This window comes from Aquarana catesbeiana, linkage group LG01, assembly GCF_042186555.1.
Source record: "Aquarana catesbeiana isolate 2022-GZ linkage group LG01, ASM4218655v1, whole genome shotgun sequence".
NCBI classification, from domain to species: Eukaryota; Metazoa; Chordata; class Amphibia; order Anura; family Ranidae; genus Aquarana; species Aquarana catesbeiana.
Window position 1 is genome coordinate 105,418,886 of NC_133324.1, and position 18,529 is coordinate 105,437,414.

An 18,529-nucleotide genomic window follows, 5' to 3' on the forward strand; every position below is an offset into this window, starting at 1 on the left:
AACGTAATTCTGAAAGTTTTGTTCCGTTTGTGAATAGTGCAGTAACCTGAAGTAAATCAACTGCATGAACAGAAAACTCCAGACAGCACAAATTAGGTTATGGATATGGAATACACAGCATGTGCCAGGGTGTATACACCATCACCCCCCCACCAAAAAATATAGCTGGTTCACACCCATTTGATTATTGGAAAATCTGTCTGCGTGATCATGAGATTCATATGCTTGGAACCCTTTATTGCCGCTCTTATGTTAACTCCTACGTGGCTTATTCATTGCACAAAACATTGCTGCTTTGCCCCTCCTCCTACCAGCCCACGCCTTTGAAGGGCAACTCCACTTTTGCGGAAAAGAATATAGCACATAAATTAAAAAAAAAAAAAAATGCATATACAATTGCAATGCAAGCCATATTGTAATTTAAGGTGGTATTGAAAGAGAAGTATGGAGTTTGAAAAAAACAAACCCACATACTCAACTAGGTGGGTGCAGCATCGATCTGATGCTGCATCTGTCCCCTGACACCGCTAAGACCAAGAATTGAGAGACCGAAGACCACTGATCGCTCGGTTCTTGGTCTTGAGTGAGCCGGTGGCTATCAGTCACCGGCTCTCTGCTCTGCTCCTCCTGTGCTCTCTGGAGCATCAGCCTGTGGAGGGGGTGGGAGTGGCTGGCTCAGGCTCTCAGTGGTGCACTGAGAGGCTGAGCCAGCTGCTGCTCATGCATGCGGTTGGATCCCAAAATAAGAGTCAGGATCTCTCCAGAGTCTGGACTGGCTGAGTGACATCCGCCAACAGAGGACTTGAGGCCACTCCTGTGACCTACAGAAAAAGTAGAAACAAAAAAGCTTTGGGCCTATTTCACCTTTAAACCCAAAAGCAAACATTTATTATATTGCAGCTTACTAATGCTTTGATTTGATGGTTACATTCATTTTTCTTTTTAAACTTTCTTCTGGGTGACCTGGCCAGTACCCTGTTTCCCCAAAAATAAGACCTAGCGTGATTGTCAGTTATGGCTGCTGCAGGTTGCCGAGTTATGTAACATTGAGTCCCTAAAGTCCAGCCAGGCAACTAGCATTTTAAGAAGCAGAGTTAGGCAATTGAAGCCAACAGATTTCTTTCAACACAGATCCTGCCTAAAACCCAACTCGATCACCAACACCTTTTTTTTTTTAATTGCTGTATATGTGCTTTTAACTCTGCAGTGATTTATCCAGTCCAGTGATATCACAGGTCCGTCCTAGAGGTCGTCCGATAAGGGTTTTTCTCCGGCCGATGCCGATATTTAGAAATCATGGCGGCGGATGGCCGATATACAATGCCAATTTTTTTGGACCGAAATGTTAGGCCGATTTTTTTCTCCCCCCCCCCCCCCCCCCCTTTTATCTCATAAAATCTAAGTTAAATAATAAGTGAGACAGAAAATTTCTTAAATTAAACATTCATTAAAACACAAGCCTCTAATCAGTGCACTTGTATAATTTAGATTAACCATAGCTGGCCGCCCACTGTCATATGACTGTGGGACGAGGCAGCGCTCGTTCTGGGCGGACGTCATATGACGTGACCACCTTCCCGAGCCACTAGGGGGGCGCGTGCGCTCCCGCCGCATCCCTGGGGACCCGATGCGCGTGCCCGGCAGCCACGATGTCCGTCGGGCACCCGCGATTACCCAGCAACCGAGCAGGACCGTGGATCTGTGTGTGTAAACACACAGATCCACGTCCTGTCAGAGAGGAGAGGAGACCGATGTGTGTGCCTTGTACATAGGGACACCGATCGGTCACCTCCCCCAGTCAGTCCCCTCCCCCCACAGTTAGAATCACCTCCCTAGGACACACATTAACCCCTCGATCACCCCCTAGTGTTAACCCCTTCCCTGCCAGTCACATTTACACAGTAATCAATGCATTTTTATAGCACGGATCGCTGTATAAATGTGAAAGGTCTAAAAAATGAAAGCTTATTGCGATTTTTTTTTTACCAAAAATATGTAGAATACGTATCGGCCTAAACTGAGGAAAAAAGTTGTTTTAAAAAAAAAAAAAAAAATTGGATATTATAGCAAAAAGTAAAAAATATTGTGTTTTTTTTAAACTTGTCCCTCTTCTTTTGTTTATAGTGCAATAAAAGGTGAGATGAGGTCATAAGAGGTGATCAAATACCATCAAAAGAAAGCTCTATTTGTGGGGAAAAAATGATAAAAATTTCGTTAGGGTGCAGTCTAACATGACCGCGCAATTGTCATTCAAAGTGCGACAGCGCTGAAAGCTGAAAAATGGCTTGGGCAGGAAGGGGGTGAAAGTGCCCTGTATTGAGGTGGTTAAAAAAACTAAATATCTTAAAATATTAAATACACAAAAAACAGGTAATCAAAACTTTGATGAAAAAAATGGGCCAACTTTACCGGTTTTTTTTTCATTCAAAAGTGTATTTTTTTCCAAAAAAACTGCGTTTGAAGGACCGCTGCGCAAATACCGTGTGACATAAAATATTGCAACAACCGCCATTTTATTCTCTAGGGCAGTGATTGCGAACCTTGGCACCCCAGATGTTTTGGAACTTCATTTCCCATGATGCTTAACTACGCTGAAAAGTGCATGAGAATCATCTGGGGTGCCAAGGTTTGCCATCACTGCTCTAGGGTCTCTGCTAAAAAAAAAAATATATATATATTATATATATATATATATATATATATATATATATATATATATATATATATATATATATAATATGTTTGAGGGTTCTAGGTGATTTTCTAGCAGAAAATACTGGATTTTTACTTGTAAGCAACACGTCAGAAAAGATTTAGTCTTTAAATGGTTAAACTATGATCTTCTATACACCAGAGTTCAATCCTTTGATAAGTAGAAACATTGGGGTTGATTTACAAGTGCAGTCGCTGTAGATCTGAGGGGAAGCTCTGAAATGAGGGGAAGTTCTGCTGATTTTATCATCCAATCATGTGCAAGCAAAAATGCTGTTTTTTATTTTCCTTGCATGTCCCCCTCAGATCTACAATGACTGCACTTCCAAGTGTACTTGCAGTGCAAAGTGGATTTACCTTTAGTAACTAACCCCCATTGTATATCTTTGCTTCTTTTATCAGCAATATTCTCAGACTTGATGGGCTGCTCAGATAGGAGAGGGACGCAAGTCGCTCCAACAGGGAGACTTCAGGCGACTTGCATTGACTTCTATTACAGAAATCATTTGCAAGTCGTGCTGAATCGCCCCGCAAGTCGGATCGCCCCTGTGTGAACTGGCTAGTGCATAAATTAATCGGCCTAATTTGCAGCACAATCGCTGGATGAATTCAAAAATACCAAAAATCGGCTGACCTCTAGTCCTTCCTCCTGCACTGAACGGTGCTCTCTTAACCACTTAAGCTCCGAAATGTTTTACCCCCTTCATGACCAGGCCATTTTTTGCTGTTCAGCACTGTGCTACTGTAACTGGCAATTGCGCGGTCATGCAACACAGTATGCAAATTAAATTTAAATAGTTTTTTTCCACACAAATAGAGCTTTCTCTTGTTTGCATCTGTTCATCACAGGGTTTATTTTTTAATTATATAAACAAAAACAAGACACAAAAACAAAAACAAATTTTGAAGGAAAATCAAAACAATATTTTATACTTTGTTATAAAACATTTTCAATAAAATCTAAATTTCTTCATAAATTTAGGCCAAAATGTGTTCTGCTACATGTCATTGGTTAAAAAAAATCCTAATAAGTGTATATTAATTGCTTTGTGTGGAAGTTACCGCACCTGCAAACAATGGTATATATCAGTGATGGCGAACCTTGGCACCCCAGATGTTTTGGAACTACATTTCCCATGATGCTCAATTACACTGCAGAGTGCATGAGCATCATGGGAAACATAGTTCCAAAACATCTGGGGTGCCAAGGTTTGCCATCACTGGTATATATAGTTGAAAATGTATCAGTCCTGATTTCCCGACTGCCCACCTAATTTCTTAAGGCCTTCATGAGGTTTATGACAGCACCATCATGTGACAGGTGTGAAGGTAATCAGGAACAGTGATGAAAGTATGTAAAAGAACAATAAAAAACTTTTTTTTTAAATTTTTCTTTTTTTGCAATTTGTTTTTGTACAGCCAGTCATCAGAGTAGTTTAGTGTTTCATGTATACAATTGTGTTACTAGCTGTGACCATGTGATTAGCTGTGGCCAATTACAGTAATACACAGTGTCTACACACGGTCATTTAGTAAAAATATATATGGACTTTACTGGATTATTTATGAATGCTTTTAACACATTATTATTTACAGTTTTTAATATATATGAAGGTTTACTTGATTGTTATGAATGTATGCACTTTATATTGATAGCGCAACATGTTCTTTAGTATATTATGTGATATGTCTTAAAGGGGACAGCACAACATATTCACTTTATAGATTTACTTTTTTGTACTTGGTTTTAAAAGGGTAAAACAAAGGAAAAAGTGCATTATTGCAAAGATGTACAGCATATTTTTTTTGCCTTGACATATTCTTAAAAGGGTTAGTTCAGCTTTTCATAAAAAGAAAAAAAAAAAATGAAAATGCAAACTAACCCATAGCGCCCTTTCCACACCCCCAGTGTTTGCTGCACTTACATTTTTCCAATGATCATCCTCTGCCACTTATGGCAGCCAGTGTAGCAGTCTGTGCATTTGAAAATTACAGTACACAAAGGGGTTGATTTAATAAAACTGGAGAGTGCAAAATATGGTGCAGTTCAGCATAGAAACCGTTCAGCTTCCAGGTATTTTTTTTTGGCAAAGCTTAATTGAACAAGCTGAAGTTAGAAGCTGATTTGCTACCCTGCACAGCTGCACCAGGAATTTGCACACAGTTTTAATAAATCAACCCCAGCATGTACGCTGTGTAGAATCACAATGCTAGCAATGAGGAGTGAGCAATGGTCAGTAAGGATGAGCTCCGGCATGTTCGCACAGCCTACGTGCAGAGCCTGCCAGGAAGTCAGCACTGCGCTAATCACAGGCAGTGAGACATTTTCCGATCTCTGCAGCTGCGCATCAGGACAATGTCTCACTGCCTGTGATCAGTGCAGTGCCGACTTCCTGGCGGGCTCTGCATGTGGGCTGTGCGAACACGCTGGAGCTCATCCTTACTCTGCACGTGGGCTGTGCGAACACACTGGAGCGCATCCTTAATGGTCAGTGCCTGCATGCGACTGTTGACCAATGAGAATCTCGTAGAGCCCTCTTAGTTCTGAGATGCCATCCCAAAAGAAAGAAGGGTGCAGAAAAGTGCAGTTTTTAAATGCCAGGACCACTTCATTAACCAACATGGGCAGTGAAATTTAATCTTCCAAAGAGAGGGATGGGGAGGGTGTTGCGAGTTACCTTTTTTTTCTTTTACAACCAAAGCTTTCATTTATGATTTCCCATTTTACATGTTTTGTTATAAACACTACAGTTTTAAACATTATAAAAAAAAAAAAAAAGTCTAAAAAAAAAAAACGTCTAAAACACAACTCCTAGAAAAACTGCATATCATGTGACTTCTTAGTCAAGTACAACAAGTGCTACAAACGGAAATTCTACTATAATTGTTGTCAGGGAATAGACAAATGAAAATAGAGTTCCAATTGAGCTCAGCCATTGCGGCATACTATTCCCATGACTCACAATCACAAGTTTTAATCCACAGGCATCACTACTATATTTCATAAAGAGAGGCAGGTTATCCTGTAAAATAAGATGTGAGCTCCATCTGCTGTTTGCTGGAAGAAATGAAACACAACGGAGGTTTTTTTTCCCCTTCTATTTTTTTATAGAACACTATAAAAATGAACATTATCTTGAATAAATAATTTAAGGCTGAAACTGTATTAAAGGCTGCCATGTTACAGTTTGCATTGAAAGAAGTGTTAAAAACAAATGCCTACAAGGATGAATAGTTCAATAGAACAGAATACAGAAAGGTCTTTGCAGCAGTGCTAATACAATTTACATGATTACAAACACAATAAAACAGGAGTAGGTATGAGGGGAATGACAATAGGACCTGGCTCACTGGGTGCCTCAGTGCAGAAATCTCTAAAGCCTTCTTCACATGGCCAGTTATCTGCATTCTATGGATTTCAGCGATAGATTCCTAAGGGTAGAATGACCAGTTCATGTTAATAGCAGTGGCCAGTCAGCCTATATAAACTAATTACTGGATCACAGTGGCTGCTGATGTTCGCATGTAGCTGCATGCCATGCAGTCAGCTGCGTCCAGGCTCGGATTTCTGCAGGAAAACGCATGGTGTGAATATGTGAACAGCAGCGACCACTCTCAGCCTGTAACTAGTTTATATAGGCTGACTGGCCGCTGCTATTTACATGACCTGATCATTCCACCTGCAAAAGTATCGCTGGAATCCAGAGAATTCATCCAGATAACCAACCATGTGAAGGAGCTCTAATGGTCACTTTCCTCATTGTTAGTGGTAATTCAAGGTACCTGCAGGCGAACACCCCAACATTCCAAGATTTTAATTTTCTTGCCAAAAACTCAGAAAACTTACTGACAGACCAAGTTTACTGGAAACTCCACAATAACCCATAGCACATACCAATTCACCAATATTACTTGTACCTCACTCAGATATTTAGAGATTTCCTCAAAATTACTGCCCAGTGACAAAGGTTTTACTAAACAGGAAGTAATGGAAAATCTGCAACCAGTACAAAGATAGTAAAAATTTTTTTTTGGTGTCAGAGACCTTCTTTCATTCCTGTTCATTGAAATGGCTGTCATTGGGACAATAAGTGAGGTTCAATTTCTTTAATGGAGACCCACAGATCAGTAAAACCAGACGAGGGTTCTTACTTTTCCCCACCAACATGCTGCAAGATTTCTCTAGAGACCACGGACATGCTGCATCCGTAATATGCAGACCCCGGTCATGCAGCATCCAACAAATTGAGACCACGGACATGCTTGCATCAGACGAATAGAGACCACGGACATGCTTGCATTGGACGAATAGAGACCACGGACATGCTTGCATCGGACGAATAGAGACCACGGTCATGCTGCATCGGACGAATAGAGACCACGGTCATGCTGCATCGGATGAACAGAGACCACGGACATGCTTGCATCGGACGAATATAGATCACGGACATGCTTGCATCGGACGAATAGAGACCACGGTCATGCTTGCATTGGACGAATAGAGACCACGGTCATGCTGCATCGGACGAATAGAGACCACGGTCATGCTGCATCGGATGAATAGAGACCACAGTCATGCTGCATCGGACGAATAGTGACCACGGTCATGCTGCATCGGACGAATAGAGACCACGGTCATGCTGCATCGGACGAATAGAGACCACGGTCATGCTGCATCGGACAAATTACGTGCAAATTAAACTGCAGCGGTGCAGAATGAATATTAAAGTGACAGTGCTAAAAATGTCAGTCTTCTGAAACAGATGTTTACCAAGCATTGAAGCAGCTAGCTCAGGACATATAGAGGATCAATGCACAAATGATATTATTTTTACCAGAAACTGTCTGTAACCAACACACTTTGTCTAATAATCTTTTTAGAACATACAGTGCTAAAATCTAGTTTACAACTTATAGTGATCTGCCAGCACAGTACAGACATGGTTAAATACGGCACACATTTACTCCCCAAACCCACTTTGTATTCCCATGGAAAATTCAGTTCTCGAGTAAAATGTAAGGGCAAGTCAAAAGCCAAGCAGCCATTTTTTAACGTTATACTATGTAACTGTGAACATGTAACATATATATGTTACCTCAATATAGCTACAAAAGTGGAAAATTTAAAATTAAAGTGATACTAAAGTCTCTTTTTTTATATAAAAATAAAAAACATGTAATACCTGCTCTGTTGCAGTAGTTTTGCACAGAGCAGCCCAGACCCTCCTCTTCTCGTGTCCCTCTTCAGAGTGCCTGGCTCCTCCCTCCTGTTGAGTGCTCCCCACAGCAAGCAGCTTGCTATGGGGTAGCCGAGCAGTAGCTCCCTGTGTCCATTCAGACATGGAGCAGCGGTTCGGCCCTGCCCCCTCTCCCCCCCCCCCGATTGGCTGACTGACTGGAGCCAATGGTGTCGCTACTGTGCCTCAGCCGACCAGGAGGGAGAGTCCCGGACGGCTGAGGCACTCATGCACATCGCTGGAGAGAGAGAGACCTCGGGTAAGTATTAGGGGGGCTGCTGCACACAGAAGGTTTTTTATCCTAATGCACAGAATGCATTAAGATAAAAAACCTTCTGCCTTTACAATCGCTTTAAGACCCCTGACACCTTACTAATTACCAGATGATCTTTCAACAAAAAAAAATAAAATACAGTAAGACATGCTTTGATCTTATTCTTCAAACTCACAATATTACCAGATCGATAGTTTATGTACAGCACAAAATATTTTATTTGTGCAGTAGTGCTGTCCAATCGCTATTGAAGATGTAAAAGCACGTAGTGATTAAGGCCTGACGGCCATAGAAAGTCCTGCAATCACATTAGGATCATAAAATAAATAAATACATGTCAGTAGTTCAATGTTCCAGCTATCAAAGCAAATCAAACACTTTAAAAAACCTTCATGTGAAACATCAACACAAACCTGTCAATAGTGGCATTAAAAATGACATGGCACAAATATTTATCAGCGATGTGCAGTCTGTTATACAAAACAGTCATTTAGTAGTCCAATACCAACAAAGAGGTAGCATGAAAAATGACTGCTAATCTGAGCCCCCGTTCACACCGGTGAGGCTTTGAAATCACACTACTTCAGCACGATTTCAAAGCTGCACATCAGTGAGACTTGCACTGCCAATTTCAGAAGTCTATGCAAGTCGCATTGAAACTGGCAAAAAGTAGTGCAGGAACCTTTTCAAAGTCTCTGCAACATAAGTCGCAACAATTTGAATGGTTCCATTGCCGATAATGGGGTGTGACTTGTCATGTGATTTGGAACTGTCAAATCGTACAAGTGTGGATGGGGGCAAATACACACACACACCAGTATGCAGACACCCTGTTTTTCAAAACATAAAAGACAAATACATACGATAAAAGTAGGGATGCACTGATACCGAGGATTTGCACGAGTACTCGTGCAAATGCTCCAGTACCCAAAATCGATACCTTTGTGGTGGGCTCAAATCACACTGCAAAGAATCGTATACAATTTAAATAGGAATGTAGTGTGATTCCTGTTCGAATCGCATGCGGTTTGCTGCATCGCTCACGTGAACCCATGCTTGTCATAGTGACTTCAGCCTGGGTTCACACAAGAGTGGTGCTGGAAAGCGCACAGCATTCCTGTTTAAATCACATGCAATTCTTTGCAGTGGGATTTGAGCTCATTCATTATTTATGGGTTCAAATTGCACTGCAAAGGTAAAAAGGTACTTGGTATTGGCAAGTGCTTGACCGAAAATATTGGTACTTGTACTCGAAGGTTAAAAAAAACAATATTGGTGCAAACCTAAATCAAACCTGGAAAATTTTTTAGAGGCCTGATAGCCGACACATCTAAAAAAAGCACAGCTGACTTCTCTATTTAAGGCAAACGCATGATGCTGATTGGCCTACAATAATCTATTGACTCCTAGAATGGACCGACCGCCTTCTAAAAACTACAGTAATGTATGCACCTTGTGAATATAATGGCTGTTTTGGTAAATACCAAAAATATACATATTTATAAAATATATTAGTATAAAAAAGTTTAAATGAGTACTGTTTGTTACACCCAATACTGATTATTTCTAAGGGTGGGATTTGTTTTTCGGCAATGTTGTATCATTTCTGGATCCATCTGCAACCAGGTCTTCTGATCAGTGTTGGCACCAAATGACGGAGCAGAATTTGCAAGTAAATGGCCATGCCTGGGTGGCAGCAGTGGGCTTGCAGAGCAGTAATCATTGGGTTTTTGTAGGGGGGTTACAGTCACAGTTGGCACAGTGGTACTTCTCTCCATGTATGGTGAAGGAACCTGAGGAACCATGCTGTATGAGTGACTTCTAACATGTGGTGGAGCCTTTTTTTCCCTTCGTTTCTTAAGAAGAAACCAAACAATAAAAATGACGACCAGCAGCAGGACAGCAACAACGACCAAAGGGATTATGATTGAAAGGGGATCAGTTTGGCTAGGCTCTGCTTTAGGATCATCTGTAGTTTGTTTAATTGTGGTTTTGTGACCAGAAGAACTTGTGGTTGCTATTTCCAAAGGAAGAGTTGGCTCGTCATGTCTTTGATTTCCCCATCGATTTTGATTGCCAAATCTCCTTATGGGAGCTTCTGTAATATTTCTGTGCAGCCAGTGGCTGGTTGTCTTTTTCTCATGGCTCAGGCTGGTGTACAATAGAGCAGCTGTGGTAAATGAAAAAGATTCTGCAGTTGGAGAAGAGTCCACAAGTACTGGATCATATGGAACCACAGAATAGGCAAAGTATCCCAGAGCAGGAGGCACATTATTAGCGTTTAACATGAAAGCAAATGAATCGTTGATCATTTCCTGATCTGTCACATTGGCGTCAACATCCAACAGTATTTGTCTGGCTTCAATGTCGCTATGTGTGAACTTTTCAATCTCTTCATACTCCTCTTTTTTAAACGTCTTTCTTCTTACAAGTTTACCATAAGCTGGTGCATCAACAACATAATATTCTGGGTCACTGCTGGTCCGATTTGCTAGCTCTGTTGCATTCAGGTCCCCAGTTTTTAGGGTGTACTTTAAGCCCGTTGGTATTTTTAATCCAATAACGACATTTACTAGAGGCTCCACAGTGATGTTCAGAACCTGTCCTGTCAGATTACTTTCTGAAGTAAAGACCATTAATTCTAAACTGTCTTGAGATGCAGTAAAGTTGTTCATGTGATATACTACTTTGCCAGACTCTATTTCTCTCTGATCAAAGTTCGTCACCAGTGTGTTGTGAACTAAAATCCTGCCAAACATGGGTGTCTGCGAGATCGCATAATGAATCACTGGGCTTTTTCCATCTGTGGTAGCTGCTAGATTTTTTGTTGTAATTGTGGCATAGGTCTGTCCTTGGACAAGGACAAGATTTGTTTTGTTAACTAAAGTTATGGAAACAGGGGTAACATCTAAATTAAAAAGTTTATATAATGGTTTGTGTTTGCCATCTGTCACACTGAAATAGAACACGCCTGAGCTTGGGCTTCCATCTGGTACAAACCACAGGTCGCCATTATTAATATCTGCTTGTGTAAAATGCTGAATGGATTCATTAAGGTTGTCCAATTTGGCTAAGAAGCCATTATTTGGTGCGCTTATAACAGAGTATGTTATATCTTCTGGTGGATTATCCAGATCTTCAACATTCAGGTTCTCTGGGCTAAATGCAGCAATTTTTCCTTGCAGAACTCTCAGATTGGGCCGTTTTGTTTTAAGCTCCGGTGGTTGGTCATTAACAGGTATTACAGTGATATTAAACATCTCCTCTAGAATATCAAAATCTGGCTTAATAGCAGATTTACTTTTTAAATTGAGCCATGTGGCAAAAGTGAAGTTATCTGTAGGGGACTCTGCTCCATTGTGCGCATAGGTAATCCCAAATTTATTGACGATGTACTGGGAAAAGTTGGGCTTGTCTTTCGTAATATTCCTGTCTCCAACTATGATCACGCCATGTTTGGGTAAAATTGTCACCTGGAACCAGACTTCATACGCAGCTCGTTGTGTTTCTGGCAGCCTGACTAGAAGGTTGGAGGCATCCAACTTTGTTTTGTCTATTTGAATTTTTTCTCCTTCCAAAACAGAAGCACCTATACAAAATAACGAAAAGTAAATTAGAAGGTGGACAGCTTAAAAGGCAATACTAAAAAGGTAAAAATGATTTAAAAAAAAAAAAAAAACAAAAAACCCAAAATAAAAAAATAAAATACATGTTATACTTACCTGCTCTATGCAATGGTTTTGCACAAAGTAGCCCGATCCTCAGGTCCCTGCCAGTGCTCCTGGCTCCTCCCTCCTGCTTGGTGCTCCCATAGCAAGCTGCTTGTTATGAGTGAAGTCCTGCATGCTCGCTCCTGAGCCCCACTCTATGTCCATAAGACACACAAAGTGGGGCTCGGTCCTGCCCCAATCTCTTCACTGACTGCGATTGAGAGCAGCGGGAGCCATTGTGTCTGAGCCAATGAGAAGGGAAAGAGACTCTAGAGCAGCTGCTCTCGTGCACATCCCTGGATTGAGATCGGGCTCAGGTAAGTATTGGAGGGGCTGGGGAGAGAGCTGCAAACCGAAGGTTTTTTACCTTCATGCAGAGAATGCATGAAGGTAAAAAACCTCTAGCCTTTACAATCACTTTAAAAGCAGAATTCCAGGCAAAATGACAACTGTCTTAAATAGTACACCCCACCCCCCCTCATTTTTGGATGTGTTTTTTTTGGGGGGGCTTTTTGGTACCTTTTCTGCTCTTTTTCTTCTGGACTTCCATCCTATGTCGCTGTGGCGAGGTACGTCATTTCCGCGATTGCATAGTACCCTCCTCCTTCCTCCTGCTGCCTTCTGGGACCTGTGTGTGTCCCAGAAGACGGGACCATTCAGAAAGTGCCGCACGACTCTCACATGCGCAGTAGGAAACTGGCAGTGAAGCCTGAAGTTTTCTCTGCCGGTTTCCTTTACTAGCAATTCAGGCGCCGGCACCAGGAGCGGATGGACTGATTGGCTTGGGGTGCCCACATCGTAGGCTCCCTGGACAGGTAAGTGTCCTTATATTAAAAGTCAGCAGCTACAGCTAAAGTTTTTTTTCTCCCCAGGCTGGAACTCTGCTTTAAAGAAAGACCCCACAAGAGGTCATATAAATCACACAGGAAATACAATACAGGTAAACCAAGTGCCTTGCAAAACTGAGAAGAAAACCAAGGGCCTTTGAGCAGATAATTCTTGAGAACCAAAAAAAAAAAGGCAAAGGAAATGCAAGGCTACAGAAGAGAAAAAAAAAAAAGAAAAAAAAAATGAAAAAAAGAAGGAGTTCTTGTTTTGAGCTGCATGCCCATTTCTTTTTTAACTCTGTACTTCTTCTGTGACCGTCTTAATTGAATAAAATTGAAACAGGCTGAGGAAACTTCGCAAATAAACATTTATTGAAGGAGGCCTGATTTTAGACACAATCAAGGTGGTGAAATATTTTCTATCTGGTTGAAGAATACCTTTGAAAAATATGAAACATAAAAAGTTACCAGTATTTGCAATGAGACGGGTTGGCCTGTCCGGATCGTCAATCTCATATGATATAGTTATGAGGAACTTCTGGTTTTCTAGAACAGCTGGAGGTGAAGAGACTGTGAAGGAGAAGGAATCCTGTGTACTCCAGACCAGAGCTTCTGTATCTGTATGTTCATAGAAGATCACCGCGTTATCCACCTGTACAAAGACAGAAAACATCTTTTCAAATGAAAGGTAAATGAAACAGCATTGTCAAAGAAAATCATTGTCAAAGCAATACTTTGTCAAATGACAGTAATCAAATGCTTACAACGCAGGATTGCGTATGTACAGTATGTGACTATAATGGAGGGAGATAAAAGGGATAGAAGGGTTCCTCCACCAATACAAATGTTGCCCCTTACCAGCTCCTTTGATCTCTTGTTACGGAGATCATACAGGCGTGTGGCTATCTAACCAGCCTCGGGTCTTGGTAAGGAGGGATCCCAATGTATCTCTCCACCATAGATCTTCTAAGCAATGGTTGGGCATGCTGAGCCTCTGACCTAGAATAAAAGACACGAGCTGTACATTCACTGCACTTTCACTGGCAAGCTGAAATGAGGCCCCGGGGTTCTGCAGCCTCATAGGCAATCAGGGGAGAAAGAAAACTCCTCCTACATGCTTTAACCAGACACTGAAAGAAGTCATAAGACTCCTCTAATTGCCGATGAGAAAAGTTAAATGGATACAATCACTGGGACTTAAAACAAAATGTGCAGCCCCATATTTATGGCTTAATGGGGAGTTGACAACACGAAGATGTGTGTGTATAGGTACACAAGATGGGGTTATCGTAACATTTCAGCTTGCCAGTGAAAGTGCAGTGAATGTACAGCTCGTGTCTTTTATTCTAGGTCAGAGGCTCAGCATGCCCAACCACTGCTTAGAAGATCTATGGTGGAGAGATACATTGGGATCCGTCCTTACCAAGACCCGAGGTTAGGTAGATAGCTACACACCTGTATGATCTCCGTAACAAGAGATCAAAGGAGCTGGTAAGGGGCAGCATTTATATTGGTGGAGGAACCCTTCTGTCACCACGTTCTTCTGGGTGTCATAGTCGTATTACTCACATCGCATGGATGCTTGTCTCACCCATCTCTGAAGGAGTGTTCTGCCAGTGAACTTTTTCCCTTCCCTTTATACTTTTGAATGGACTCAATTCTCTCATTTTTCCATGTTATATTTATTTTGTTTGATGTGGTTCAAATAAGTTTTCTCACTATTTGTCACTACATATGGGTGTATAACCCTCACATTGAGAGGTGACTTAATTGTTTCATCCTCATTCATTATTTAAGCTTTTCAGCGCAGCTACTTTTGATTATTATAGTGTGGGTGTCTCACATTTTCTAGTTGCAGCTTTGTGTTATTTGATTTCTTATACTCTGTACACTTGTTGTATACAGGTTTTATGGGGATAGCGCAGTAATTTTTTTTTGACATAGATAAAAGGCATAGCTCCTTTTGGAGGAGAGTTTGGTGAATATCTGCTATAGCGGCTCCAATGGTAGGGTGACCTTTAACCACTTCAATACCGGACACTTTCGATCCCTTCCTACCCAGGCCAATTTTGAATGACAATTGCACGGTCATGCAACACTGTACTCCTATGAATTTTTTACCGATAGAGCTTTCTTTTGGTGGTATTTAATTACCACTGTTTTGTTTTTGTTTTTTGCTAGACAAACGAAAAAAAAAAAGACCAAAAATTTTGACGAAAAAAAAAACAACATTTTTTCTTGGCTTGCATTGGCAAACAAGTAATTTTTCTTCCGATGGGACTGCACTGATAATCAGTATAAATAATGTACTGTCTGTTTTTCTGCTTAACAGCTCTCCTTTCCTCACACAGACACACACACACAGCTTGAGGAAAGGAATGCTGATAACCAGCAAGTCTGTATACATGTGACCAACTGTGATGGGGCACTGTGATTGGCCCTTTACCGTGATCAGCTGTGTTCAGAGCGTGCTGGATGCATGCCCCAGGGGGCGTGCGGGAGGTGGGGTTCTGGGAGGATGTCCATGTACGCCCTCCCAGAACTGGAAGCATGCGCTGTAGCTGTCTTTTGGCTATAGTGTGGGCAGGAAGAGGTCAATAGGGCCACTGGGGAAGAATGCTGTTCAATCTGGGCCCATAATTTATATTGTGGCGAGGTGCACCACATCATAACCCTAGACAAATATGAGGCCATATAATAAAGGGAAAGGTGAGGAAGGCCAATGCCGCTGTTTATTTTAGGGATAGTGAGGAGAGCAAGTCTCATCCAGGCTACTTGGTCTCCCCATATAAACTTGATTAACATGGTGCACAGAGAGACAAAAAACGATTGTATATGGATAGGTAACACTTGGATTAGGTTAAAATTTTCAAGCAACTATGTAATTTTGTAGGTGTTACATCAACTGAACCAGGAGAGAGTTAGGCCCTGCCATTTTCAAAGAACTAATCTTTTTGTCAGCAGGGGGCTTTAGTTGGCCTCATATAGTGCAGACAGATTCTAATTATCGTTGATGCAAACGTATCTCATGGCGGACAAGGTCCAATGAAATGGGTAAGATTTCTGTAAATGTGCCACTCTATACCGAGTGAATGTTATATTCAAGGCCTCAAATTGATTGAAAAATGTGAAAGTTCCCCATACTGTGAAAACAAGTTACATAATGCTGGTAGGGAGGACTCGGGCTCTGTAAGGCAGAACAGGAAATCTTCTGCATAGGCAGCAGATGGGTACAATTATCCCCCCCCCCCCAAATCTCCCCTTACATAAAAGCAGTTCAGGAGTCAGTATAAAAATTTAAAAAAAAAACAAAAAAAAAAAAAAGGGACATCCCTGTCAAGTCCCATTGGTTTAGATCAGGTTTCACTGATCTTCACTAGGGCTGTAGGGTGAGAGTACAGTGCCGAGATCCATGCCATTATGTGACTGCCCAGGCCTATGTGAGCCATAATGGATCATTATGAATTGCCAGTCCACCCGATCAAGGGCCATCTCTGTGTCAGTAGGTTAGTCAGTTAGCAGTTTTATAAACCTGTAAATATGATTAAATACTATAATAACTTAAAAGAGAAGTATGGGGTTTGTGTTTTTTTCAGATTCATACTGTTCTGATGCTGCATCTCTCTCCTGCCAGCTCTAACACTGAGAGCCAAGCAACCAAACACCGGTGATCGCTGGGTTCTCACAGCACTCTGCTTTAACCCCCCCCCGACTCACTGGAGCGCTGGGCTGTGGAGGGGGCAGCTCAGGCTCTCAGCAGCTCGCTTAGAGGCCGAGTCAGATGCCAGTCCAGGCATAGGCACAGATCCTGACCATATGGCCGCGATCCTGCCCAAGCCTGGACCGGCTCAGTGATGTCAGCCAGCCCGCTGTCCGCTGAAAATGGGTCACAGGAGTGCAGAATGAACGACACACCTGTGATTCACAGAAGTACAGCCTAACAAGCTGTACTTCTCCTTTAAAGCAGTACTAAATACCAAAAAAAAACAGGCAGCTTAAGTCATAAAAGACTATTATGCACCGCATATTAATTAGCCCATTATGACAGACTTGCCTTAAAAACGAAGCCCTCCAGCAGTGTGATGTTACCATTGTTGCCACTTCCAGCTTCACCGTTCTTCTTTCTGTGCTTGTGTTCTCCAGCTGTTTAAAATGGCTGGACCACAATTACGTCACTCCTGTGCATGGGAGGCAGTCACCATTGTTGCCACTTCCACTGTTCCCAGTGTTCTCATTCAGAGCACAGTGCGCATGTGTTGGTGATGTCATCGGCCACTACAAATGTGAATATCTCCTAAACTGTACACATTTAGGAGATTTTCACTGTACCTACAGGTAAGCCTTATTTTAGGCTTACTTGCAGATACAAGTCATAAAGCAGAGTTTACTACCGCTTTAAAATCATGTACACTAGGCTGTACATGTTCAATGCATCGCTTTGCACCACACTGCATAGTAACACAATGCTGCTTGTATTTTTATTGTCTGTTCCTTCTGTGTTGGCAGCCAATTTATATTAACGAGCAACACAAGAACAGCAAACTGTTAATGGGTCTTTGTATAAGGGAAAAAAAGACTAGATCATTTAAACCAAGTTCAACAGAAAAACAAACACTCTACTCAAAACTCACCAATAATTATTGGATATTCGATTTACAACCCGCTGATCATACAACATACTTTAATCTAAAGATAAAAATTTTTCTGCAGAGGTTTTCTCAACCAAAAATTTTGAGAGTTCATTCAAGGCAAAAAGCCTTTGAAAAATACTAGAGTCTATTTAAAATACTAGGGTAAACAAAGCAAGAAAGACAGATTGAACTAAAAGTACATCCCATGATAGTTGACAGTTCGTCCATGACAGTTAAAATCTAGTTCTCTAAACTCAACAAATTGGATGGGCTGATTTCAGAAAGAACTAACTTTTCATTATCTCTTTTTTATATTCAATCAATAACGAACAGTGATTAACAACAGTGGTGTTGTCCCATACCAACAAATCAGATTACACCAAGGAACAGGCGAAACCAAGGAATCTGTATGCTATTGGCAACAGATCAATTTCTGCTCCGACTTTATTTTAACTTATTCCTCAAAAATCACCACCATGGCCTGACGTGTTTTCAGATCAGCTTTGTATTTTTTGCCCCCACAATAATGTCTTTAGTAGAAATGGCATATAAACTGTTACTTACCATTGACTGGGTAAAGGTTGCCACTTCTGATGTTGCATTTTCCTGTTCCAATTTTAGGATTCGCCCGTGTTTAGGAGGGCTGGACACTTGGAACGTTATTGTCCTGTTATTTATGTCACTCTGGTCATTGGTTACAGCTTTCAACAACCCTGAAGAAAGGACCCTTCGTGTTCCTGGACAATGTAAAAAAAAAAAAAAAAATCTATGAATCCATGCGGCAGTACGTACAACAAAAAGGTAGATGAGGACAAAAGTAGTAAACAGATGAAGCACAACAATTATATAAAACACAAAGAAATTTTTATCTATCCCTTTCAAGACCGGATGTCATTAAAGCTTAGACACCCAGGCCAAAATTTAGCAGCATCCGTCAACTTGACTATAGCTCTATGGCTATCTGTCAGTGAGGTCTGAGAACTATACTATATATAGTGGGGTCGTGAGATCAGCTTCTGTTAAACAAGGACCTGTATACACGGGCCAAATGTTGGCCGGTGTCTATTGTACCGGCTGATTGCGAACAATATTCCACCCATGTGTATATGGCTTAAGACTGCCAGATTAAATGTTTTAG

The 18,529-nt window shown here is 41.3% G+C and overlaps 1 protein-coding gene across 1 annotated transcript in view; it reads right to left on the reverse strand.

The window, feature by feature from the left end:
* Positions 1 to 8,417: 8,417 nt before the first annotated feature.
* LOC141133206 (chondroitin sulfate proteoglycan 4-like) overlaps positions 8,418 to 18,529 on the reverse strand; it is a 79,760-nt gene continuing 69,648 nt past the window's right edge. Inside the window, exons 8-10 of the mRNA XM_073622430.1 lie at positions 17,956 to 18,128; positions 13,229 to 13,412; positions 8,418 to 11,812 (exon numbers count right to left, since the gene is read on the reverse strand). Coding sequence (XP_073478531.1) covers positions 9,768 to 11,812; positions 13,229 to 13,412; positions 17,956 to 18,128 — 2,402 coding nt within the window. The 3' untranslated portion in view covers positions 8,418 to 9,767. The remainder of the gene's footprint in view (positions 11,813 to 13,228; positions 13,413 to 17,955; positions 18,129 to 18,529) is intronic.